The sequence below is a fragment of the Populus nigra genome, chromosome 14 (assembly GCF_951802175.1).
Source record: "Populus nigra chromosome 14, ddPopNigr1.1, whole genome shotgun sequence".
Lineage (NCBI taxonomy): Eukaryota > Viridiplantae > Streptophyta > Magnoliopsida > Malpighiales > Salicaceae > Populus > Populus nigra.
In genome coordinates, this window is record NC_084865.1 from 4,784,943 (window position 1) to 4,812,656 (window position 27,714).

At 35.4% G+C, this 27,714-nt stretch overlaps 4 protein-coding genes across 5 annotated transcripts; 2 read left to right on the forward strand and 2 right to left on the reverse strand.

The window, feature by feature from the left end:
• Positions 1 to 1,226: 1,226 nt before the first annotated feature.
• Positions 1,227 to 1,929, reverse strand: LOC133673491 (large ribosomal subunit protein uL24z). Its single transcript, XM_062094339.1, has one exon. It carries the CDS (start codon positions 1,843 to 1,845, stop codon positions 1,405 to 1,407), a length of 441 nt encoding a protein of 146 aa, XP_061950323.1. The 5' UTR covers positions 1,846 to 1,929; the 3' UTR covers positions 1,227 to 1,404.
• A 4,022-nt stretch (positions 1,930 to 5,951) lies between these two features.
• LOC133672725 (uncharacterized) lies at positions 5,952 to 8,696 on the forward strand. Its single transcript, XM_062093232.1, has 6 exons — positions 5,952 to 6,233; positions 6,483 to 6,806; positions 6,897 to 6,946; positions 7,385 to 7,453; positions 8,159 to 8,291; positions 8,498 to 8,696. The coding sequence occupies exons 1-6, from the start codon at positions 6,125 to 6,127 to the stop codon at positions 8,512 to 8,514; spliced, it is 702 nt and encodes a 233-aa protein (XP_061949216.1). The 5' UTR covers positions 5,952 to 6,124; the 3' UTR covers positions 8,515 to 8,696.
• A 3,987-nt stretch (positions 8,697 to 12,683) lies between these two features.
• LOC133672733 (cytochrome P450 71AU50-like) lies at positions 12,684 to 14,866 on the forward strand. Of its 2 annotated transcripts, none has more exons than XM_062093243.1 (3): positions 12,684 to 12,916; positions 13,079 to 13,989; positions 14,105 to 14,866. In XM_062093243.1, exons 2-3 carry the CDS (start codon positions 13,123 to 13,125, stop codon positions 14,717 to 14,719), a joined length of 1,482 nt encoding a protein of 493 aa, XP_061949227.1. In that variant the 5' UTR covers positions 12,684 to 12,916; positions 13,079 to 13,122; the 3' UTR covers positions 14,720 to 14,866. The 2 variants fall into 2 exon arrangements, with proteins under 2 accessions (XP_061949227.1, XP_061949226.1); XM_062093242.1 differs by having other exon boundaries at positions 12,685 to 12,916; positions 13,074 to 13,989.
• A 709-nt stretch (positions 14,867 to 15,575) lies between these two features.
• Positions 15,576 to 24,298, reverse strand: LOC133673320 (uncharacterized). The gene is made up of 21 exons (XM_062094055.1): positions 23,018 to 24,298; positions 22,542 to 22,745; positions 21,828 to 21,932; positions 21,545 to 21,610; positions 21,300 to 21,464; positions 20,941 to 21,015; positions 20,715 to 20,845; positions 20,259 to 20,373; positions 20,106 to 20,175; positions 19,894 to 20,012; positions 19,738 to 19,794; positions 19,269 to 19,400; positions 19,052 to 19,144; positions 18,453 to 18,538; positions 18,313 to 18,379; positions 18,172 to 18,238; positions 17,952 to 18,088; positions 16,860 to 16,951; positions 16,703 to 16,769; positions 16,278 to 16,360; positions 15,576 to 15,825 (listed from the first exon to the last, which is right to left on the reverse strand). Exons 1-21 carry the CDS (start codon positions 24,296 to 24,298, stop codon positions 15,576 to 15,578), a joined length of 3,462 nt encoding a protein of 1,153 aa, XP_061950039.1.
• Positions 24,299 to 27,714: the final 3,416 nt, after the last annotated feature.

Sequence of the window (27,714 nt, forward strand, 5' to 3'; positions counted from 1 at the left end):
AAGAATCTCAAACAATAGGCCACACATCTGATTTACCACACAATTTACTTACTACAGATATAAACCCAAATCAGAACTAATACAAATGACTAGAAAAGCTGCAACAAAGCATGAACAAATATACCAAAAGTTTACATGCAGGCACAATTGCTATCAATCCTAGGTCATTTATGTCAAAGGTGTTCTTCAAAGACAAACAACTGTTTTGTTTCCAATAGTCAATGAACTATACTGAGATACCACCAAATGTAAAGAAACATGGTAAGATAATTGAAAAGGCATATATTTCTTGTCAATAAAATGCACAAAGTCAAGTTTAAGTTATAGGGTACAAACAACAACTGTCTACGATCACAACCTCGTTTCTGTATGCTTACAAAGATTCATTTAAAAAACACTACAAAGATCTACAAATCCACTTATGATATAGTATACAATTAGATGAAAAAAATATATAAATCACCAAGCCTGCCCATGCAAGAGCTACCGTATCATTTTCAATTCAAGGTTTTCATGATCTATACTAGATGAAAAAATCAACAATGATGATGACTTGATAAGGTAAACTCTCAATCCCACAATCATATGAGAATCCAACTCTGCAATCATGAAGACTTCTCATAAGCAATATGCACTTGTAAATTACATGCAATGGAATCATGTTTGTAGCATCCAATTAATTCTTACTCAAACAATCACAAATTACATATTTGAGACTGGCATATAAATTCTCCTGCATTCTTAAAACCGCAATGTGCCATTCTAATTTTAGCCTAAGCTACTACATTTCCAAATATATTCCCATGTTTATATGTTAAACTTATGAATTACAGTGAAGACCACCAATTAGAAAAAAAAACGTTTGTAGCACAAACCTAGACCCAAATGCATACCAATTCCTAACACGAATTGAATAACCTAATTAAAAACAAAACACTGTCCCAACACCCTACCAAATTCCAAGCCCTATCCCTGCTTACATTCAGAGAAACTGCCTAGTTCCAATTCCAATCTAAAACCCATAAATGATAGACCAAAACAAAAATCCTACTAATGTTTCAAACAATTAGACTCGAAAGCATACACATTAACATGCAAGAACCCATCTACTTAAGCCACAAACCCCCAGCTACCCAGTTCTGGTCTAAACCTACAGGATCCGAACAAACACAATCCCAAGTACAATTTCAGCAGTAAAAAATAAAAAAAAAAGACAACAATAAGAGTTCCAGAACAAAGCCTCAATAGAAAGTAACAAAATCCAGGTCACAGTAGAAACCTTAAAGTCTCCAAGCATTAACAAAAAAGATAGCATACTAGTAGTATCGAGAAATTAGCTAAATCATTCAAAACCTCGTCCTTGTAAACATAAACCAACTAAATATTTCATTGCAGACAAACCAATTAGTCCACATTCTGCATGATGTCCTCTGCAGTGAACTTAGTGCCCTTCTCTTTATCTCCAACAGCGCGTCCCTTTGCCTTGCGATCCAACAAAGACTTCCTATCCTTATCAAGCCTCAACTTGGTAATAACAACCTTGGACGGGTTGATACCGACATTAACTGTAGACCCATTCACCTTCTCACGTGTAATCCTCTCGATGTGGATTACCCACTTTCTGCGATAAACTTGAACCACCTTGCCATCACGTCCTTTATAAGTCCCACGAACAACCTGGACTTCATCGTCCTTGCGGATAGGCATGGATCGAACGTTGTACTTCTGGCGGAGATCCGTGGACAGTGGGGCGCTCATTAGGATCCTACGCAAGGAGGACGGCGCCGAGAAGTGGGCCTTCCGGTTCTTGCGCCTGGAGGAGGAGACTCTAGGGTTGTACTTCATGGTGACGGTTGATGTGGCTACTGCAGCTGCGGGGGTTAGGGGTTTTTTGGGAGAGGTGGCGCTGCGGAGACGAAATGAGGAACGGAAACTGAAGGCATTTATATAGGGTGAAAGGATGTCAGGGACTAGGGTTTTTAGTTTTTGGTGGGCTCCCAGGGTGGGCCTGCATCTGTGTATTTGGGCTGGAATTTGATTTGATTTTATGGCCTTTAAGTTGGGTTGTTTTAGTTTTCTTTTTCCAATTTTACCACTAAATTATTTACAAAATAATTGATTTGTCGGTTTTATTTTTTCTGGTACAAATAATTGAGTCAACGCTAGTCTTATCAAGTCGTTGCGGGTAACATTTTAGTTTAATTTTAAATATAATAAAATAATGCATTAATATTATACATACATTTTTAAATATCATGATTCTTTTTAATACACGAGCAAAAAAAAAAAATTATAAATTGATAAACCAATAAAGAGTTGTTAATTTTAATAAAATACTAAAATAAAAGGATATTTTTCTAGATATATATACAAATATCAAACCCTATTTTTTTTAATCTTGAAGGTTTTTTTTATTTCATCTTCAAAATTATTCTTTTTTCCGAGAATAAATGAGTTTTATTTTTATAAATGTATCATAAAAATATAATTTATTTATATATATAAAAAAGAAAGAGTGTTAGACAAATTGCATCAACCTTTTTGAAAATTTATAAAAAAAACAACAACTATTTAAAAATGTAATCTAATCTAAATAAATTTAAAAAATAGGAGAGATGATATTAATTAAAAAGGTGAATAAAAAATATAATAAAAAGGAAAATAAAATAAGGAATGATATTAATTAAAATTAAAAAACATAAAAGAGAACACGTCTTTTTCTTTAAATCTGTAATTAAGAACAGAAGACTGAGGCTGGTGGTGCTTTCTGATTTTTTATCATCTTCTATAATAGGATCTTGAACAAGTGGAGCGACTAACAAAATCTTCTTCATGGTTACTGCTAAAAGATCATCTAAGTATTTACCCTCAATCTCTCTCAAACTCCTGACAAACATTATTAATTCCAGATGATTGTTCCAAGCATTGAAGAATTCAGTATTTGAAGGAAAGAAAATCTTTCTTAGAATCTTGAATAATATTCCTGCGCTCTTGAAGGCATGAACTACAACAAAATTTTCCTTATTGCCAGTAACCACAAACTGAGCAATTGGGATATTCATTGACAATGTCAGTAGTTGAGCCCAAGGTTGAAAGAAATCACAGATATGAAAATCTGGCCTTGATGTTTTTAAAATATTTGATATTAAATAGTCGCATCAAGTTTGGTAAAAATTTGATAACCATTAAAATTTATATGTTTATATGTTTGTTAACTTCAGAATCTATAGGATTAGTTAAAATGCACGCAAACTAATTTAAACATTCATATTAATAATTAAAAAAAATAATCGCATCAAGTTTTGCGAGAGATTTCCATCTGAAATTAAAAAGAAAAGAATAAGAAACAAGTTGTTTCTTGTTTAACTGTTTCTGCTAGCTTTTTCTCCATGTTGTTTTTCTCTTCTGCATTGCTAGAAAAATACGGTGCAAAATGGTTGCGACAATCATGTTTTACTTTACAAAATACCACTGATTAGTTGGGATACAGTCCGCAGCAAAGCTCAAGGCATTCATCTGGTTGGAAACTAGAAAGAACTTGTCCAAAATGAACCACACATCAAAACCCACCCACAATTAGCAGCTCCCTCGATGCCAAAAAGATGATGCACAGCGAGAAATGCACAATGATGGCTGCTAGCCTGCTACCTCAAATTGCCACGATAACACACGCCAACACTAGCTTTTATTAGAGAAGAAACAGGAACACACTTGTAAATTTGAGGAAAAAACAACCAATTGAGAACCATTTGAAATCTCATCTCAAGTGGATGTCAATGCAGAGAAGAAGTGCCCCCATCGCCGAGAAGGCAGACGAAAAGATATCAAGCCACTGTTCAAATCGACAATGTTTATAGTTTTTTTCATATATATATATATATGAAAAAAACTATAAACATTGTCGATTTGAACAGTGGCTTGATATCTTTTCATCTGCCTTCTCGGTATATATATATACTAGCTATATGCCCGCGCGTTGCCGCGGGCATTGCTGCGTATATAATATTATATAATTACATTAAAAACGATAAACTTATAATATATAAGTTAGAACTACAATATAAAAGAGTTTGTTTTGTAAACATAGGTTACATCTTTTGGTATATACATAGTGTCACAAAAGATGACAAAAGAGTGCTAATTATACAATTTGTACATCAGCGCAAAATAGAGGGATGTTGAGGTGCAGAACGAAGTGAAATCCCTCCTTCGAAATGAGACATATCATTTTGTTGCTAATCTTCCTGAAAAAAATAAAATTCGCAAAGTAATAAATGAAATGATGAGGAAATTAAGTCATGCATTCAAAAATTTCAGCAAATATTATGGAAGAATAAATGCAGCAAATCAGTAAAGAAACAATTAAAAATTAATATCATATGCTGTAAAAATCATTGTAGACATTAGAAAAAAGGAAGAGAAGACTTGGATGTATAGATAAAACATACATACATATATGTACTTGGAGAAAGCGAATATACTCTTCTGTGATCTCTGTTTTTTGTCCAAAATTGTCCTAGAAAAAGCCAACTAACCTCAAAACCTCAAAAGTAGAATGACCAACACAAAGGGTGAGTCTTTGCAGCAAGGGTGAGTCTTTGCAGCAATTTGTGAGAAGCAACAGGCCAGAACCTCAAGAAAGAAGAGTAAAAGAAATAGGATCAATTACGCAAGAAATCCAAAGCAGAGCTGAGAAGAAAAATGGAAAGCAAAAGAAGGTACCAGACGAAATGAAACGCAAGAGAAATATGCAGGAGAGGAAACAGCACAAAAAGCAAAGATAAACATTACAATTAGAATGAAAAAATTACTTAACAGAGGAAAGAAGGCGGCGCAGTCTACTGAGGCAAGGATCATAAGAGAAGAAGTAAAAAAAAAGTCACCCTGCAAAATGCACAGACAAATTAATTAATGTGAAGTGACATGGGGCAACAGGAGTAATTGAAGTAACGAAACCAGATTGGAACAGTAACAACAATCGAAGAAAGCAAAGCAACCGAAAAAAAAATTAAGCGATCAACGGAGAGCAAAAACCAACTCAATAATCAATTCATTCTATGTTAAGCTCTAAACCGAGAGCAATGAGCCCAAATCAACACAAATAACAGCCAATCAAACCAAACCAAGAGCACCCGAATCAAACCAACCAAGGACTATGTTTACCCGAGAATTGAACGACCTCCAAACCATCGATCAACCCAACCCGAACCCAATTGAACCAATAACCCACCCCCCAACACACACAAACGACCAAACGCAAGCATCCCGAGCACGAACCCAAGAAAACCGAACACACAGACAATGAGCAATCTAAAAAACCCAATCAATTGCTGAATACCCAGACCAGAGAAATCAAAAACTACAATCAATTACTGAACACCCACACCAGAAAGAAGATGAATCGAGTGAGAAGAGGGGAAAAAATGAAAAAAAAAAAACACGAACCGAAGAACCCAATGCAAAGAAACCGAGAGAAAGCAGAAATTGGCGCAAAGAAGGGGGCGAAATCATACCTCATCAAACACGAAGAACGACCCGAAGCCAGCCCACGAACCGGCATCCTGGGCCGACCGAGCAGCCGTGAGCCAAACAGCCCGTCGTTCTCTCTGCCAAAAACAAAGGAACCGAGCAGAGACATGAAATGAAGAGAGTGAGAGGAAGAGACGAAAACAGGGCCAGAGAAGAGATAAAATGCACAGACTCATCAAGGGCAAAATCGCCCGGGCACTGCCACAGTCCACAGTACATTCAGTCTGTGTGTACAGTGCAAAATGCCACACCATTTATTTGTTTTATAATATATATATATATATATAAACAATAATTGGATTGAATCCGAAAAGGCAAGTTTAGTTGGGTCACACAAACAAAATTCTGTGATGATGGGCTTGGATTAATGGGCCGCGTGTATTTGCCATGGATGATCTTGTGCTTTTCTGTTTAGGGCTTCTACTCCCCCTCTCCTTTTTAACAAAACAAGATTTGAATTTCCGAAACGGATAAAAAAAATGCATTGCCACTCCAAAATCAACAGATCCTTTGTGGTTTTGTTCCTTCACATTTTCTCAAATTGATTGCTTAATTCCTACTGTATTATGCTTCTTTAAGATCTGTTTGGCTCATAATGGCTAGAGGGAGAGTGAAAAAGACTGTGAAAGAATCTGCCTCGAGTAAACAAGAGAACCAGCCCCAGGTTGAAGAACCCGAACAATTCCCATTAATTGACCAAGCAGGTACTTTTTTTTCAAGTTTCTGCTTCTTTGATTTTTTTTTTCAATTTTCAAGTAAATTAGCAGTGAATTGAGGGAAAGGAAATTGGGTTTCGCTGGAGATTATGAATCCATTTTTTCATATTCTTCTTGGGTTGATTTTTACTTAGTTAGCTATTTTTTAAGCAGTCAGTCGTATCTGAATTATTTTTTAAGCAGTCAGGATCTTTTTTTTTCCGGGGTTAAATTTGGGTTTGAATCTGTTTTGTGCAGTGGAGCGTCAAATTGCGGCAATTAGGGCAATGCGTGATGTGGGAATCGAGCATTTGCTAACAGAATTGCGGTTGCTGCGATCGTATTTTACTAAGGAACAGCTGAAAACACCTGTTTTGCAGTTTTTTAAAGAAAACCTGCCCAACTTGTCTATTGAAAGAAATGAGGAAAATGGAGAGTTTCTTGTGAAGTTTAATGACAATGTTGATGGTTTTTCAGATGGGGGGAACATTAATGCTTCTCTCTTACGTCGTTTGTCCATGGCTTATCCTAGTTGTTCTGCTAACTTACCTGTTGGTCATTTTGGATTATCAAGCGATGCAGGTAAAACAAAAAAAATGGAGAATGGAGATGGGAATTTGTTTTTATAGAACTTAGTCGCCTATCTGACATTGATTGCTTGATTGGTGGCAGTGAAAACAAGCATATTTGGCGCAGCTGATCATTTGCAGATGCCGGACTTTGTATGTTTTATATAATTTTATTTTTTATTTTATGAAACTAGAATGGAAACAGAGTTTTTTTTACAACCATTCGACTCCTTAGTTGAAGGGTGTGAAGAGTTACCTTTCCTTGTTATATTTGTTGCATTTGCTGTGGTAGGAAGGTTTTCTTATCATTAAAACAAGTTTACTGGTTATGTTTGAAGATGAATTGTCCGTAGTTCAAACCTAATTAGCACACTCCTTGAACGGTGAAGAAATTAAAAATTTCTAACCTTCTCTTTCCTTATTTTTCATTTACAAAAAAAGTCCATTTTTTTCAGATATAGCTAAACATGTTTCTTTATGCATTAAGTTTGTAAAGGCATGCATTTGTAGGTCATCCACACCTCTTGGTGTTAATGATTAAGGCAAACTTCCATTCTTTATTATACGTCAATTAACATTTCTTTTTCATAGGTTTTGGAGGGTCAATCTGATTTTCAGATGCTTGGGATGCATGATGGTGATGGTCTCCAAACTCCTGGGGTTAGTAGCTTCTCCACGATCTGTAACTTATTTTCGTCCTCTTGTTTTTCCTTTTATTAAGTTGTGTGAGAAACATAAATGATCAAGTGGAAGACATGACTATCCTTTTAGGTTCTATAAATTTCTTTAGCTTCTCTTACAGTAATGTATTGCAAGCTGCAAGCTGTATTTGAGTGGCTTGTCCGTCACCCAAGCATTTTGCCAGCGCCAACCATGCTGTCCATTGCCTAGAGTGTTTTATTGAATGTTGTGATGAAAAAACTCTTGGAGCAGTCAAGAGCATTGAGAAAATTATTAATTGGTGGTTGGAAGTTTAGATAATTGTTTATCAAATCAAATTGCCGTTGGCAATTGAGTCTTTCATAACATATAGCCTGCGACACTATTCAGGTGGAAATATTTGGAATCATTAGGAAAGCATGTTTCTGTTGCACAAAAGTCTTCATGAAAGCCTTTTCCCCTGGATGATATTTTCAGTGGGCTGCTAGGCAGCTCCATTGCTATGAATTGACTGATCCAGGGCATGTCTCATGAGCTATTTTTTTAAGGTTCTAATGAATATCACATTGAAGCTTAAGGAGTTTCATTCTCTCTTTTTGCATCTATGTGATCTGATGTTGCATCCAGATGGCAATTCAATTTGCCTTCTTAAATTTTAATCACCAAAAATGTCCAGTGTCTGACATGCCTTCATTGTTGATGCAGGTCAGCAGTCAGAGACTTTCCATTGGCATGACACCAAAAACTCTAAGGCTTCCCAAACCTGGTGAAATGCTTCTCTCTGTGCGGGGTTCACCTCTCGGTGTCTACAAGGAAGATAACATGGAAGCCATACATGGTATGCTTTTAATGCAAAAGTATATTCAATGCCTTTGCAATGTTTGATTTTCATACTGCATGGATGAGTGGATGAGCATGCCCTTTATTATGTCATACTTTTGAATGTTGTTCAAGTCTGAAAACTCTTAATAAACAAATTGTCCTTGTTTCCCTTGTATTATATATGTAATACTTTGATTCTGATGGACAAAACGCTGATTGCAGAGTCAGACGAGGATTGACAGGATTTATACCATCCAATTAGTCATTGTTTAGAAGATGCAGCACTCACTGACCCTATCGGTTCTAAAGTATTCTGTGCTTGTACAAACGTGTAGTGTAATGCAAGAAACTGTACCCAATTCCCATTGCTATGTATGTTCGTGGTTATTCTTAATTGAAAAGTAGTCTCGCCTGTTGACAATATGCCGTGTAAATTTCTCACTTAAATGGACCTCCTAGATACAAGATGTGGACCCATTTATTCCAAATTAATCTGCTAGGATTCAATGGAATGACGGCAGTTGATCTCTTTTGGATGTGGGCATTGAATTGGTATTTTGGGTATTTTGACAACACCTTGATCATGAGCTAACATCCCATCCCATGCGTGCTAACTTCATTAGATGTGATGGCTCTTTCTTCTTTTCTGGTTTCATTTGTTATCTGTGTACAGCTTTGCAGCGGAAACCCAGAATAATATCTCGTTATTATAGCCATGATTAAACTGTGGCAGACTGCTTTTTGGCCAACATTGCAGCACCCAATTGGCAGCACCATCACCACTTGCTGTTGTCATCTGTAGTTTGACAGTTCAAATGATGGATTTCTTTCTCTGCCAAGGGAATGAAAACAGCAATCGAATGCAGAATAGAGAATTTTAGAGCATGTTCAAAATTATTTGAAGAGGAGGAAAAAAGAAATTTGTTCTTTGCATTTGGGCTGCTAGAAGAAAACAAAACAACCAAAAAAAACAAGCAGGAAAGGATATGATTGCTACTGGATATTTACTTACCACAATATGAATATACTAATCAAAACAAACCAAAACCATTCCAGCCACAGAAATTTGCTGAAATATGATCTCACTTGATCTGGCTTGGTTTTTGAGGTAGCAAAAGGAAGGAGAAGCAGCATTAAATCTTGCATGTAAATTGGTAAGGTCCATAGCTAGAATGTCACGTTTAAGCCAACAAGCAATCTTGCTTCTTCCCATATGAGAATCAATCAGCAAATTAAAAGTAATTATGCCAGGCTTACATTGATCACTTTTCATGCGAGAAAGTACATATTCCATTTCTCAGATAATCCCATTTTCCCCATATGCATCCAACACGCCATTATATGTATATATGTCAGGCGAAACAATGCTCTCATCGAGATCTTTAAATAAAGAATATTACAAGTCACAACATGGGGTTGGCACCAGTCAGTACCTTTCATCCTCCAAAAGTATACAAGAGCTTTAGTCAATGGCCTAGCTAGGATAATTCTCTGAGTCAAAACTAATACAACAAGAAATATAATTTTTTTCTTCTAATCAACCATACATTAGTTGTAAACACAAAAGACTGCATGAATAACTTATTACACAAATATAGAACAATCTTTGTATGGGATAAGAGGGCAAGAGTAATACCAAATTAAATCAAAACTATGAAATTAATTTTATCTTCATAATACATCCATCACTTTAATTTTGTTGGTCTTCATACCTATCAAATATAAACATCAAAGTTTATAAAAAAAATTAGCTAAAACGAAGTATTATTTATGTTTTGTAAATTTTTCTAAATAAAATACAATAATAAAAAAATAATAAAAAAGATTTTTATATATTTATTTTAATCATGCTCATCATTTTTTCATAAAATATAAACCATCAATTATCATATCTATTGTGAATCTTTTAACAACTTTTTTTTCTTCTATATAGACAATCAAATAATCTGCAAGAAAATCATCCTCTATTCAATTGCGGAGTCTTATTTTCATAATCTTCATTGCGGAAAAAACTCTTTCAGCAGTTGCCTTCAAAACAAGAAGAGTCAAAATACACCGAATCAATTTGTTAGTCAGTTGATAAATTATTGATTTTCTAGTTTCTATCAATCCTTGACATAAATCAACAATCAATAACAAATTCTTAAAACTCTGGATGATTGGGTATATCAAGCTCATAATGCTATAATTGGAATCTCAAATGAATTTTTTCTTGGTCAGAAAAATCTTCAAGATGGAACTTATTAACAAGCCTGCATAAATACTCAACACTTAATAATTTGTAGGTTTTTTTGATCTAAAGCTACACTCAATGGAAGAAGCTTGGTCACTTGCTCACTTAATATATTATTTAGTTCTTGCAATTATTAATCAATGATAACTGTAAATATATCATCTCGGTTGTGAAATTCAATTGTGAATGAATTTTTTTGACAATGAGATAATCTTATATTAGAAAAACAAGCATCCATATTAGGAACTTCAATGTCTTAATATTTACAAAATGATGTCACTTCTTCTAAAAGAGTTCTTAACCACCATCTCTTAATTTTCAAATCAAAGTTTTTATATTAGATACCAAATATATAGCATTTAAAATGTCTTGAGATTTTTGTTGTAAAACTCAATAAAGTCAATTAGTAATTCTCATAATATTTGTCATTAGATGAAAGATGATTGCAAAATCAAATGATATTGTCAACCATATGAACACCTGAACATTTACCTTGTAAGTAAACAACCTTTCATTTAATTTCAAGTGATGTGTGCGACATAATTCTGAAGTTTTCTATACTTAATTGCATACTGTAGTTAGCATGAATCAATTTAATTCCAGGAACAATATCATACGTTTTATCTATTTTAGGTAAAAATGACAACACAATGTATAATTACATTCACATGACAAGAATGTGACATGGAAATTTCCAATCTTCAATTACAACTTGATAATGGTCGTGGTTTAAAAAGCAAAGAAACCAGACCAAGAACAGAAAAACTTTCACTTAAAAACCACTTCTTTTACTTATCCAACGACAACTAAAGCAAAATGTGAACCAAACCCATATAATATATGAACAAGAAAAGAAGATTAAACAAAATCTCATTAACACCAAGTACTCACAACCCAAAACACATAAAGATTCGATACAAAGAGTCAAAAGGCACAAAAACCGCAAGGCATTGAAGCCACTTGTCAGTCTTGCCAAGCTCTTCAAACAGCATAAGGCGGTGCTCAGTCCTCGTGAGTTTAACTTACTTATCAAGTGTCTTCACCAAAGGTTGTATATCAACATAAGAAGAAGATCATTGGCAACTTATTCTTATTTTATTGTGGACATCCTACATCATTAAAAAAACTATACGAGATAATTCGAACCTGAACATAAAATTCTAAACAACAACATAAGAAAAAGTTGCATGGATCGCTACAACAGCGTCCTAGAAAAGCAAATTATACAAAATAAAATGAAGAAGCATTCATTTATAATTAATAAGTCAATTTTATTTAATTAAAGAATAAAATTAATTTTAAAAAATAAACTTAATAAAAAGAATAATAAATAAAAAGACCTAAGGTAACCAAATTAAATAAAAAAATGATAAAACTAAGGTTATAGAAAGCATGAAAAAAAAATAAAGCTCAATCTTCAATTAAATAAATATTAAATGATGAAATAAAAAAAATATTAATTTAAAAAAATAATAAAAAAAACTACAACAATCTTATGCAAATCTCATGAAGTTAGGTTAATTTTCAAAGCTTATAACTAGTGAAATCTTAGACACGGGCTTAACCAATCTCAAATTCAAATCAATTACATGTTAAAGAATTAAATCGGGTATAAAAATACTATTTTTGAAAATTTTGTGAAGCAAAAAAAAAAAAAAGAATGAGAATAAGGGAAAAAATAAAAGAAAAAAACTACATAACTAAATTTTTAACCAGTTTCATATTTAAAAAAATCGACAAAGATAATTTTTTTTAAAAATATAAAAATAAAAAAGAATAAAAAAATAAAAAAAAAGAAGAAGACAATCTTAAAAAACAAAAAGAAAAAAAACATGTAAAGCCCAAAAAAAAGGAAAAAAAAAACAAATGTAGGAAAAAAAAGAAAAAATATATATATAAAAAAAAAAAAAGAAAAATAAAGAAGTAGCGTGGGAAAAGCTACTGTACTTTCCCATGTTTTCTAGAGGATTGTTAATTAACTTTAATATCCACGTGATGCACGTGGTGGGAATATTTTAAGTAAAATGTGGTTTTAATTATTATAATAAACAGTAATAAAATAATTAGAAATATTATTTATAAAATTATTGATAAATTATAAAGTTATTATAAAAATTAAGTAAAGAGATAAATCCAAGGAATGCCCACTTGTTTATTGGCTGGGCATCCCATCCTTCTTCACGAAAAGAAAAGAGACAAAATTAATAAATACGTGAGAAAGCGAGCCATAAATACGCATCTTGAATCTGCACCAACTATTTTCACTAAGCGCGCAGCTCTCACAATTTCACGGATCAACTATTTCCGGCGATCCTTGGTGGAGGTGGCGGGTTTTCCTTTCTACACTCTCATATGGTGTGGTCGTCCCAAATGGCAAAGCAATAGCTAGTGGAAATTAAGTTGATCAGGTTCCTGCTGCTATTTAGTTTATTTATTTATTTATTTTAATTTTATTTTAGTTATGCCATGTGCTAGGTGAGATCAGTAGTGAGGGTTTCTTTCTTATTTCCGTATTATACACGAGGGAAGAATAACTTTAGGTTTATATTTTATTTTATTTTCAAGGGTAGAGATTTTATACACTTCAAGAACAGCAAGTTACAGAATCACATCCATGGCTTGGATTTGGGCTTCTCTAGCCTTTGTTGCACTTGTCTTTCTGCTCCAATGGTTAAGCACCAAGAATAAGAGACTACCGCCTGGTCCAAGAGGGTTTCCAATTTTTGGAAGTCTTCATTTGTTAGGGAAGTTTCCTCATCGAGCTCTTCATCAGCTTGCTCAAAAATATGGCCCCATCATGCATCTGCGGTTAGGCCTGGTGCCGACCATTGTTGTCTCTTCGCCTGAAGCTGCCAAATTATTTCTTAAGACCCATGACCTTGTTTTTGCTGGTAGACCACCTCACGAGTCTGCAAGGTACATCTCTTATGGACAAAAAGGCATGGCTTTTGCACAATACGGTTCGTATTGGCGCAACATACGTAAGATGTGCACAGTAGAGTTGCTTAGTAGCTTGAAAATTACGTCTTTCAAGCCAATGAGAATGGAGGAGCTTGATCTGTTGATTAAGTACATTCAAGAAGCAGCACAGGAACGTGTTGCTGTCGATCTGAGTGCCAAGGTTTCGTCCCTCAGTGCTGACATGAGCTGTAGAATGGTTTTTGGGAAGAAATATGTAGATGAGGATCTTGATGAGAGGGGATTCAAATCTGTGATGCAAGAGGTCTTGCATTTATCAGCAGCTCCACACTTGGGAGATTACATTCCTCAAATCGCAGCTCTTGATCTCCAGGGACTGACAAAACGCATGAAGGCTATTTCCAAAGTGTTTGATGTCTTTCTTGACAAGATTATTGATGAGCATGTCCAATACCAGGAGAAGGGAAAAAACAAGGACTTTGTTGATGTCATGCTAAGTTTCATGAAATCCGAAGAAAACGAGTACCTTGTTGATCAAGGCTGTATGAAAGCCACAATGCTGGTAAATGAACATTTTATCTTTTAATCTTTGATGAAAGAGTTAAATTAACTACACAATAATGGTAGCACATTACTAATCTAAATATCTTTATGCTCTTGCACATGACATTTTGCAGGACATGCTTGTGGGTTCAATGGACACTTCAGCAACTGTGATTGACTGGGCATTCTCAGAACTGGTTAAAAATCCACGGGTTATGAAGAAACTGCAAAAAGAATTAGAAGAAGTAGTGGGCAAGCAAAGGATGGTAGAAGAATCAGACTTGGAGAGGTTGGAGTACCTAGACATGGTTGTGAAGGAAACCTTGCGGCTTCATCCAGCGGGTCCTTTGATGATCCCTCATGAGGCCACGGAGGACTGCGTTGTGAATGACTTCCACATACCGAAGAAATCACATGTTATAATCAATGTATGGGCCATTGGTCGAGACCCAAAAGCTTGGACCGATGCAGAAAAGTTTTACCCAGAGAGGTTTGTTGGCAGTGACATAGATGTTCGGGGCCGAGACTTCCAGCTTATTCCATTTGGCGCTGGCCGCAGAAGCTGCCCTGGAATGCAATTGGGGCTAACTGTGGTGCGACTGGTGCTTGCGCAGCTGGTGCATTGCTTTGATTGGGAACTTCCAAATGGAATATTGCCATCTGAAGTGGACATGACAGAAGAGTTTGGTCTCGTACTCTGCAGGTCCAAGCATCTAGTATCTATTCCTACATATCGCCTTAACAAATGAAACTAAATGTGTCAGTATCTTGTTTTAGATAAAAATAATGTTCCCTGCTAAATTAATTGCCCCTTCAGGGATTCTGTGTGCTTTCTTGTTCATCACACTCTTTAAAGGATTTTACCATCTTTATAAGAGCAAATATTTTTTTTTTCAGGCGATATATTTACGAACGTACTTTATCTTTGGGTTATTTTCATTGGTAATGCCGTCTATAAAAGTTACACATCATTATACTATTTAACCTTTTATTTTCATTTTTTATTTTCCTATTACAATTCCCTCGGTATATATCATGTTGGGTTTGTTGCCATTAATATGCAACAAATGGACGACACTGTCCATTAACAAATACAAACAACCATTAATGGACAACACCGTCTATTAATGCAACCATTATTGTTGAAAATGAGCTGGAGCTGGTGGCACCGTTCTTGCCTAAAAATAGGCACCGAGAGAGAGCAACAAAGACTGAGAGAGCAAAAGAAAAGAGAGAAGAAGAGAGAAAGAGGGGTTGCTAAGGACAGCAGCTGCAAGTGCAATAATGAGAGATGAGTTGAGTTGAGTGAAGTTATCCTTTTTTCTTCATGTATTTGTATTGTATCATTTCTCTATCTCTAATAATATGGAACTCTCCCGTGAATGTAAGCGATTTGCCGAACCACGTTAAATATTGTGTCTCAGTGTGCCAAGCCTTTAATGGACAACTATCCGAACATCACCGGTTCGAATCTCCAACATATCAAGGGATTTTTTCTGTCGGTGTTTACCAATAGATATAAAGATGAAAAATTTTATTGGTAAATATCATTACAATATATCGATAAAAAAATTACATCAATGTTTCTGTTTGTATTTATCAATTTTATAATAGTGATTCATATTCTTCGAGATCCTCTTCGTCAAGTATTGGAGGCATGAAAGAGGCTTCAACTTCTACGGAGAACCTGTCACATGTCATGGAAGCATCTCCTGGTTTAACTATGTCGAGTGGAGTAAGATGGAAACGCAATTCACCAAAGTCTTCCATATCTCTAACCAATAGTAGTTGAAACAAAAACTGAGAGTGGGGAGATTGAGATGATCGAGTGACAGAGAAGGAGAGAACCATGAGACTTCATAACATGAGAGGAACACTTAGTTATGCAAGATCTAAAACCTAGGTAGCTTCGGATTCCTGAACCAACTAGGAATCTTTTTCACCGCATATATTGCAGATTTCAATGAGAATGACTTAAATTATTGTTATTTGTTACTATCTGTTTAATTGCCGACTTTATTTCCCATTAATTATAAGAAAAAATCACCTTCCTTCCTCTAAAAAACTCGTTCGTAGTGAGAAAAAAGGAAGAGAAGATTTACCAGAAAAAGAATGTTTCACTAAACAAATGCTTTATATTGTTTAATGCGGCTCAAACAGGAGTATCCATGACAAATCCTTGCTCAATCTCAAGGGACTCCATGATGCCCAGAAATAGTGCACTAAGATGACAATGAAAGTTGCAAAACATTCTGACGAGAGGGTTCCAAGGTTGACAGGATAGATGACCAAATGTTTGATGGTAACCTGCTCTTAAAGTCCCTCAACTGTTTAATCACTCGGTTGACGGTTTCCTCTGTTGCTAAAGTTTCATCATCCGCCCATAGTATCTGCAAGGAAAGTATTTACAGCAGAAATTACTATTTCCTTTTCAGAACTTGCAGAAACTTAACGAAGAGTGAAAACTATGTTGTATGTATTTTGATGAGTATATAAACACTCTTTTGGGGCTAAGTCTGGTAAAATTGTACTTGAATGCAAAATGTACCATATACCTGATGTCTTTCCAAAGGCCAGAGACCGGAAAGATTTCACAAGCAATATACTATTTTTATGACTCTGGATCTTAAAGGAACTACTTAGAGAAAGTGAAAATTGTTAAATCTTATGGAGGTGGGAAAACTGAGAGATATTATGAGTATTACCCACAACAGGTCAGAGAGAGAAATTACCTCTGCAAAAGCAGCGATGATTTTGGGAAGATAAGCAAAATCTTGGCGAAGAAGTTCGTCCTCTGATCTGAGAGAATAAAAAATGCAACAAACAGTTGATTCTGACAATTATAGTTACACCAGTTTCATATGGTAAAATAATTATCTTATGGCTTACTTCTCAACTATTGAACACAGCAGATCATGTGCAATTTTGACTTCGAGTAGATTGTTCTTTATTGGCAAATGGCTTAACCATGTACTAAACACCTGCTAAGTAGATTAGAAATAAATGTTGCAAGAGTCTGTAGAATAGAAGGAAGAAGAAACATGATAGAAATGGAAGTTGATGAAATTAGCACAATCCAATTTGAGAAGGATAGGAGGAAGGAGGATTTTACATAACAAATCACTTACCTACGGAGAGATCTTGCATACAAGTAGCAAAAATCCAATCATAAAATTAGCATTTCTAGCAAAATTCAGCATGGAAAACCCTGCTGGAACTTCTAGCATAAAGTTTATAACTATTCGTATTATGGAAGCATAAATATAGTATCAAATTGCTTCCACAGACTAAGAGCTGTAGAGAAATCCCTTTGGGACCTGCAGAAAATTTCAACAGCAACTTTTCTGTAAATTACATTGGATAGCTTAGAAGATTGAAATATTAGGCCACGTTCCTTTGTAGACATTTCAGATTGAGTCTATGGGTTAGAATAAGTTACAGATGTGATTTTATAATCCTTACTACCATCTCTGACAGTAAGATCACACGTACACCTGAATATTTCTTACACCATGATAATATAGCTCTTGGCTGTTATTGCAGTCAAAAACCAGAATGGGGGAGAGTTGCTTCAGCTTTAGCACCAGACACAAATATCATACCGAATCTCTTCAGAGATACAAAATTGACAACCCTATACCCGAGCCATTTCTGCTATGTAAAGCCAACAAAATAAATTAGACTGTGTTACCAGCCCTTCAAGATTTTGAAAACATGTTTCCAACATTTTGGAATATTGAAGATGCTGGAAAAAATCATCATAAATTTTAGTTTTGGTAGCTGGAAAGATGTCAAACGTAATGGTAGACTACTTCTGCCTTGTTACAACCTCACGTTACCCCTCAATTGAAGTTACAAGAAATAGTCTTTTAGCTAGCTAGATTGCTTGAATTTTAAAATGAAATCACTTTTCTGTACTTCTAGACCAAATTCAAAACTACTTAAATATACAAAATATAAGAAGCAAGAGTAGCAATGCACCTCACTTGCATTGATTCTGTCCTCGTGGAATAGATATATTTGTCCGAGAGCTGTAACAGCAGCATCATGGGCCATTATGTAATCTCGGTGCAATGCCATTGAATCGCTTATGTTAGCATTTAGAGCAGAAACTGCTTCTGCCAAATGAAAAAAATGGGATTTATTGTATAAATACTGCGCGCAGGTAATAACAGGACTACATGAAGAATAAACACGCTACCTCCAACCAGAGGTTTGAAGATAGATCCACCAAAGGCTGCAGCAACACCAATTCCATGTGCAGCAATCTGCAATAAGAGATTTTCTCTATTTATGAGCTGCTTAACATCATTGTCATCACTAGGCTGGGTCATAAACAGACCTCTTGAACTTCTGGTTCTTCATCATTGCAAGCTTTAAATAGCAACGAGAGTTCACTCTCACAGAACCTGCTTTAGCAATTTGGTATTATAGCGCATTAAATTTACCTTCTCTAACCAAATTAAAAAGGACTAGGCTTACTTGAAAGCTTCTTCTCGGAATTCCTCTACAACATCAGTGAAAATCTTCAAGGCAATTTTTCTTTCTTTAACTGTTTTATCCTTAACCTGCGGCAAAACAATAAATGGAGCAGAGCTCTCTCAATTTTTCAGTTCTCTGTCTCCCTGTTTCTGAAGCTCCATGGGCTCATATTCACAATATGTTATTCAAAGAGTAAAAAAGTGTGCACTGGTAATTTTCCCATTCTTTATCAGATGTAGCATTACAACTGACTAGAGAATCAACCTCTACACCCACCTTCGTCAACATATCCAGTTTTCTATTCCCATGCCTCGTACTCGAGCAATATGATTTAAGGAAAACAACTTCCAACTTAATACTGAAGATTTTTATGCCAGAAATTTCTCACCTAAGCGTGGAATGACATCTAAACCTACATTACAAGAAAAGGCCAGTTTTAAGCGTGGACATGGCCGTTCAACCTTCTATACAGATGCGAATGCTGCTCACTAAGCATGAGACATCAACATACTAATTGGTCACTAACAGGGGAATCACAGTAAACTGAGCTTATGTAAGAGAGGGGTAAAAAAATGGAAGACTTAAAGAATGAAACCTACCCACATATGTTCCATACGTGATAAAAGCTGGTCGAAGAATTGCAACAAGGAACCCTTGTAAGTTTTCATGAAAATCTTCAAGCAAGCACAAACCTTTATCAAGAAACAAATATGTGATAAGAAAAAACACTTACTATAATATCCAAGCGGTTGAAATGAAAGCAAGCCAAGCGGTTGCGGAGTCAATCATCCAGTGAAAAGTGATACAATCACTTACTTTCTTACTAACTTTTTCTCCTTGCTCTGACGCTTCATCACCTTTGGGAATGGATATGCTAGTGTCGAGAACGTCCATTATTACAGACAAGAAGCGCTTGATCTGGTCTATATTTAAAACAGGTCCCGATAACTGAAGGAGAGAAGTTTGTGCTGATAAGATAAAAGCATCAATTCTTCCCTAGAGACCTAGACTATTCAGCATGAGGAAAGTAATCCAGTCAAATCTAAGGGTGGAGCCATATAAGCTCAACTGTCAGATAACAATTTATACACATATGGAGCAATTTAAGATTTTTCATGCTGGAGAGATGAGCAAAAGTTAACGCATAAAATGCAGTTCTTTTCATAGGAAGAGAATGCGTAGTCTTTCTTAACAGCATATAGAAGAAAGAAATTTCTCAGACTGATATTTATGTTCTTATCAGTGGACCAATTAACACATTAAGGGAAAAAAAAATGCTACAGACCTCCAAGCAATCCTCCAAGGAATCCAACATTACTGCACTAATTTTAATGACTTCTTCCTACAAACAAATACTAGTAGTAGTTAAAGATTTCTCATAATCACAAGGTATCTGATTCAATTCAATAATAATAATATTAATTATGAATTACAGGATAACCTTAACCAGTGCTTCAATCAAAGCTGGTATTATATCAGAACACAGCTTTTCAAAGGGAGATTTCTGAAGAAGCCTTTTCTCAATTGCTGCTTTCGAAGATTTCAGTATTTCAGGCATGGCTAGTTACAAAGCAGAAAGGAAATTGTGATTATTGGAGATGGTTAAGAAATGCATAAAAGTAATTATTGGAGACTACATTAGCTTTTAATTACCTAATACAGCAGCTATTCTAACCTCAGCATGCTCGTAAAAATTGAGAAGTGGAACTAAAGTTTCAGCAACCTGCACAGATGCTCGTAAAAATGCTAAATTTCGTTCACATAGGTCAAGCTATGGAAACTATTATTTGTTACAAAATTAACCACCTCATCAATCCATAAATCAATGCCTTCTTTCAGTTCAGCAACGCAATCACGCAACAATACACAAGCTGTGGCTTTCTCCTCCAGAGTCTCAGTTTTGATTTGAATCATCCGGTTTCTTATTAGTGTTCCACACAGAAAATTGATACATCAGCCATAAAAAAAAATATCCAAAAATAGCATGGTTTATACTTGATCCTGTACTTATTACTTGGGTTCCAGTTTTGAAAAAATTATTGAACTAATTTTATTATGATAGATAACGTTGTTTAGAGTTCGCAAGACATATTCAATATTTCAGAGTGAAGTTGATTTAGAATGATTAATCACTTCATCCATCGCTCATATGCGAGAATCAGAATTGTATATATGAATAACATTCATGTTCTGCCATTTATTTTTCAGCTCATCAATTTGTTTCTCTAGTAATTCTTAAACTTTCCTAATAAGAAGACTCACCTTTCATCCGATTCTTCAACGTTAGCATCATCAGGCAAAGTGAGCTGCGCAGATTGAAGCAAACAAGGAATGGCTACTTCCATATAAGGCTGGAACCTGTGGCCTAAGCATTTGCAAAGCCTGCCCCATGCCTGCAGTATCTTACATGTTTCAGTGAAGAACAAGGTTCTAATAAAGAACCAAATTTTTTTTTTCAGTGGCAGCTGTGCAACTACTATTAACATACTCTTAACACTTCAATTCTCATTGGGTCATGTATCTCCAGATTTGATATGGGTGTGGAAACAAGAAGTTGCACAACCTTGCATGAGGATAAAAAAAAGGGTCAATAATGCTACTGTATGAATGTGTTCTAACAAAAACATTATACTAAAAAGTACTTAGGTCAATATGTCTTGCAAACTCTAAAACATCTCTGATTTGGGTGGCTTCAAGAGACTTCTGAACCCATCCATGAATCCAAATTCGGTACAGCATGTAAACAGATTACATCTTTTTTGGTACACCATGTAGGATTAACAAGCAAATAACTAGCAACTACCCTATCCGAAAGCCGCATCTTACATTTTCAGTATTGAATATTACCTGTTGAGTATCGTCACCGAACTTGTCCTTTCCAAAAACCGTCCAAATTGCTGTAATGCACGAAACAGTTGCAGAAAGGAGCTTGCTGTTAGATTCCCCTTCTGCTTTCGTCATCACAACTTTTAGGTAAGGCATAACTGTTCTGTAATACTCTAGAAACCGGTCCTGCAAAAGTACAATAATTAATATAAAAAACCAGAAAATTTAAAAAAGGCCACAAGCAACTCTTGACTCTTGACTGGTACCTGTGATGACTTAGCAATTGCTGCTAATGCTGATAAGGCCCACAGTTTCAATAGTTGTTTCCCTTTCTGGATTGTACAAATGCAACATCAACATAAAGACTGCAGATCAGTGACAAGATATAGTTGCATATGGACTCGGGCTTCTTTTTATACAATTATGCTTGTGCATGTGAGTTTTTATATTTATCAAGGAAATCTTGAAAAAAGAAAACACATGCTAGATCCTCCACGGGAAGCATTCACAAAGATATTTCACAATTAGAAAGATCACATGCTACCTCACCTGTAGGCATCTGAGCAATTTACTGATAATCTCATCAAGGTGAGGTTCTAACATATTTGAAGTGCAATATTCAACAAAGTGATAAGTTGCCATAGCAGCTTGCACCTGAAAAGATAGAACAAATGTATTGTGTGACATTGCAGTTCACTTAGACGTGTACGAGTTAATGCACAGATGCATAAACCAGATAACCAGATATTTGAAGGCAGTGAGCCCATTTTGACAACCGAGTTCAACCAAAGCTTAAATCCAACTAAGAGGATTTGATACAAAATATTTGGTAGACGACAAGATTCTGTAAGCAAAAGAAGGCAGATAATTAAAAATTCATTCCAAATGAACAAAAATCAACACTACAAAGGCTGCGATGTCTCCCCTTTGCAAGCTCATTCTCATCATGCTTTTGGTATGTCAATTCTGACTTCGAGTTTCATTTCATGACTGAGGCATCTTAAGTAGATGAAGAACAACCTTAGATTGCGTCAATGACTACAAAATCTAATTTTCTTGTCATTGACTTCACTTACATCAACTATTTTTATGATAGATAGGCCTGTCAATACGGCAGTTTTGCAGTCTGAGAATACCTTGACTATTACCACTTGAAGTATTAATTAGTAAGAGGTGATGCGCAAAAGAAACTAAGAACAAGGCAGGACTATATGTTGGGGGTGGTGGGTGATTCAAAACAGCTAAAAAAAGAAAAAAATTTACCTGAATTTTGGAATCACTGAAATCATCCATAGCTTTCGTTAAAGCAGGCAGCACTTTTTGATTATAGTGATTCTGCAATTCAGGGTGTAAATACTTGGAGAATTCCTCAACTGCATACATAGCTCTCCAACGCACATGATGATGGATGTCGTCAACCATTTTCATAATTGGATTGGCCACAAGATCTACCTTGGACTTTAATGTCTGTAACACAAACAAAAAAAGTGATTACTTGACGTCTTTTTTCACTGAACGAAAACATTAAGAAGGAGAGGAGGAAATCATTATGGGGAAAATAAATGGACGACTGAAGAACAGAAGTTTGAACCAGTAGATAGAAACATCATATTTAAGGACTTGAAAGAAGGTTAGAGGCTGCAGAGCTGTGATTCAAGTTCGTTCTATCTCTTTAAATGAACACATCCAAAAGGGAAAAACTTACATATATATTTTAACAGAAGGTCACGCTTCCATACCTTTGAGCAATTCTTTGAAATAATGGAGAGTGAACTAACAGCAGCATGGCGTCTTTGCCATGCCTCAGAATTTAAGCAAGATTCAAACGGTTGAGGAAAGCCCTCCAAAAGAAATCTCCCACCCAATGCTTGTGAAAATCGAGCCATGCTCTTCATTCCCTGGTCAAGTAATCTCCATTGCTCTTGATCCCTCTCATCACGATTATCCAATGCCGTGTTCTCGTTTATAGTCGCAATCATACATAACAATTGAGAAAGCATCCTCTTGATATGCAAACCCCCCGTACTTACCAAAATCTGGCAACCTTTCCTATCTTCAACTAGAACTAGCACAAATTCTATCGCAAGAAACCTTGTTCTTTCTTCAAAATGAGGATTCTCCATGATAATAAACGTAAATTCAAGTACCTTATCAACCTGGTTTCTCAAGAACCACGCGTCCGTCCGGGCCAATGCAACCAATTGATCAAGAATCAAACGCGCATATCCCTCTTGACTCATATCAAACTTTATTTCACCATTAAAGAAAACTGTATTGATTACTTTACGCAAAAGATCTTGCAAGAATTCATCATTTACGGCATTCTTAAGGCGCAAGATACAACCCAAAGAGGCCTCAACAGCTGCTTCTTTCACCTTCAATGACACATCACTAGAACGTAATATTTTCTTAAGTTTGTCACACAAAGTTTCAAGACTTAGTTCTAATATCTTTTCAGCACCATCAGTAAACAACCTGTTAATCACTGAAAGTACGAATTCTAGTACTTCTTCTTTATCAGAATCCAAATTATCACACACTGCAGTTGTGAACCCGGGCCAATCATTTTCTGGTATATAATGGGGATTGAAATGTGATAAAAGTTCGTTTATAATTGGAATAATTTCTACTGCATAGTCATCCCTTTTGAGATCAAGAAGCAAAGGTTTAATGAATTCTCCCCAGGAGGCATCAGAGAAGAAGCTCTTGAAAATCTCGAGAGCAACTGCAGATGTCACCTTAGTTATGGTATCCCTGAGGGAAAAAATGATTTTGGAGAGGCGGTGACAGAGGGGGATAGGGTGGTACTGTATTAAGTGGTTCAAAATCATACGGGAACGGTAGGTGAGAACGGGGAGGTCGAGCTCGTTGAGAACAGCGATGAGGAAAGAAGGGTCTTCACTGTTTAGGGCATGTTGGGCTGCTGTTTCAAGGATTTCTGTTGAACTTGGTGATAATGGTGGTGTTAACGGTCGGGATTCTTCTGGAGTTGATGGTGGTTCTGGTGAAGTTGAGGCCATTTGGTAGTGGTGGTGATGAATCTTGCAGAAATTGAAGTTTCTTGACGCCGAGAGGACGTGTGAATCTTGAGAGATGATAGGTTTTCTTGGTGGTTTTAGTTTCTCCTTCAGTTGGTGCAAATTGATATAAAAAAAAAAAAACCCTGTAATTCTGAAGGTCCTATGGGTGGCTCATTAAATTAACTGAGGACCAGAATAATAACAAGTTACCTGCCTGCTCTTCGTCAACCGTTGGATCAAATTTTGTTTAACGCAAAAAAGAAAAAGAAAAAGTGTAACTTTTTTGAACCAGTTTTCTAGCACCAAGAAAAGTTTTAATTGTGAATTCAAAATTAAAATATATATTTAATAAGATTTATTAAGGTTTTTATATGCCAATAAATATTAATATTATCATAATATTACCTTTTTAAACTTGAATAGCAATTAGAGCATTTGAAAGATAAACGGACATCGAAACACTTAATCAACACTTAATCATATTGTCATGCAGGGAGCCATCAAAGTTTTATATATGTATATATGATAATTTATATATACAAGAAGAGCAATAATTTAAATTTAATTGAAACCATATAATTTGCTAGTATAACCCCTAATTCTCTTATTAAAACACTTAAAAAAATACTCTAAAAGCCTTATAAACTCATTTATGATCTTAAACTTGAAAAAAAGGTGGTGTTAACAAGTATAATCAACTTAATTTAATTCAAAAAACTTTGCGAGATTCATTTTACTTTTTTAGGTATAATGAAGATTAAATAACATATCAATGGAATACTTCTTGCCAAAAAACATTTTATTGACTGAAATTTTATCTAACCAATAACTTTTTTTTTTGTTGTTTCTTGAAAACTACAAAAAAAAAATGTAAGTTTTATAAAACTCCAGTCTAGGTAAAATTTAGAAGAAAATAATAATGGTACCTTTTTTTTTAATAATAGGGGTGCTTTTTTTTCAATTTTAATTCTTTAATTTTTTAATTTTTATCAAATCAAAAATTAACTCAATAAAACCATGATAGTCTCATATTTTACATTGCTTGGAAAACACTTGATGATATATCAGATCCATTTCTAATAAATATAATATTAAAAAATTAAATAAAATAACTATAAGAACAAAAACGCACCATCGCAGTTTACACTGTCATGTGAAAAGAGCTACTCAATAATTCTTTTAGATAGATAGTGACTTAGTGGATGATTGTGATTAGAGTAGCAGTTATTTTTTAAAGTATTTTTTATTTTAAAATATATTAAAATAATATATTTTTTATTTGTAAAAATTATTTTTGATATTAGCATATTAAAATAATATAAAAATATTAAATTAAAGTATATGAAAAAATAAAAAAAATTAATTTTTTTAAATATAAAATAATAAGATGTTCAGCTACGTTTGAAACATTGTTGAGACCATGTTTTTTAAATATTTAATTTTTCTACTTAAAATTATTATTTTTTGAAGTATGATAACATAATCAGAAATTTAATGGAGGCAATGTCGAATCTGTACATGGAGTTTGGGCTTGGGAGACTTGGTCGGAGTGTAGAAGGCAGCGGCAGGCGGCGCATATTCAATTCAAGCCACCTATCAGGCCCATTGATTCCATTTCAAATGACAGTCATGCCAAGATGACTGACCTGCACCGTTTAATAGAAGCAGATATATCTTGTGATTGCAATGAATAAAATTTCCCTCTTGCTTTATTTGATAGAAGGTCTGTGTTATATACAGAGCAATTGAGAGTGTAAGATAAGAAACTTGTAGATGATGAAGCTAATTCTATGCTACCGTTATAAGTTACAGCTATATAATTTAAGCTTAGAATCAGCTCTTAAAACCAGAATTAATGACAGAATATTTTCCATGATTTTAGGCTAGACATGCTCTGTATTGATTTGAGCAGGATTAACACATGCTTCCTTTACATGAGCTTCCATCAGCAAGACCAATCTTGTTACGAAGCAATGCCGTGCGCTGTTTGGATAACGGTTTTGTTAACAGATCAGCTAATTGGTCATTAGTGTGGACATGTCTGACTTGAAGATGATTTTGCTGCACCAGGTCACGCACAAAATGGAGGTCAATTTGAATGTGCTTCATGCGTGAGTGATTGACTGGGTTGAAGCTGAGATATGTAGCTCCAAGGTTGTCACAGAGGAGATGGGGGGATTCTGGCACTGGGAATGCAAGATCCTTCAAAAGCGTGGACAACCACATTGTCTCTGAGGCAGCGGTAGCAAGTGCCCTGTATTCAGCTTCTGTTGTGGATCGGGCAACTGCTCTTTGTTTCTTGGAGCTCCAAGAAATGAGATTAGAACCCAAGAAATTAATATATGCAGAGGTGGACGTTCGATCATCCACATTGCCAGCCCAATCGGCATCGGAGTATGTTCTTAACACTGGGTGGCCAGATTTTTGAAGGTGAATGCCATGAAAAATTGTCTGCTTTAAGTAGCGAAGAAGACGTTTGATGGCTGCCATGTGATTGGTAGTGGGCTTGTGCATAAATTGAGAAAGCTTGTTGACTGCAAATGAGATGTCAGGATGTGTCAATGAGAGGTATTGAAGGCGGCCAATGATGCTGCGAAATTCTGAACTGTCTACAGCAGCAGAGCCATTAACTAACTGAAGAGATGTTGTGGTCGAGAGAGGAGTAGAGACATCCTTAGCACCACTCATAGAAGTGCTGGCTAACAGTTCTCGAATATATTTATGTTGGGAGAGGAATAAACCAGTGCGGGTAGGAATCACCTCAACCCCCAGAAAAAAATGAAGAGGACCCATATCTTTGAGAGAGAACATATCACCCAGTTGCTGAATAATCTTAGCCACAAGGAGAGTATTATTTCCAGTAATAACAAGATTATCAAAATATACGAGGAGATAGCAGAGATTTGATCCTTCGCTGTAAACAAAAAGAGAAGAATCGGCCTTAGAGTTATGAAAACCCAACTGAAAAATGGCAGTTTTTAGTGCTGTGTACCAAGCCCGTGGGGCTTGTTTAAGACCATAAATCGCCTTCTTTAACCTGCAAACATGGTCAGGTTTAGACAAATCCTTGAACCCCGGTGGTTGCACCATAAAAACAGTCTCAGTCAGTTCTCCATTCAAAAAGGCGTTGTTAACATCCAGCTGCCGCAAATCCCACGAATGCATTACTGCAAGTGACAATACAGTTCTAATGGTGGCTGGCTTAACTACAGGGCTGAAAGTTTGTTTGTAATCAACGCCAGGACGTTGATTATAGCCCTTGGCAACCAAGCGGGCCTTAAATCTTTCCACTGAACCATCAGCTTTCCTTTTTACCCAGAATACCCATTTACATCCCACGGGGTTGCAATGTGAAGGTGGCAAAACAAGATCCCAAGTCCCATGTTTCATCAGAGCAGTAAGCTCTGTAGACATAG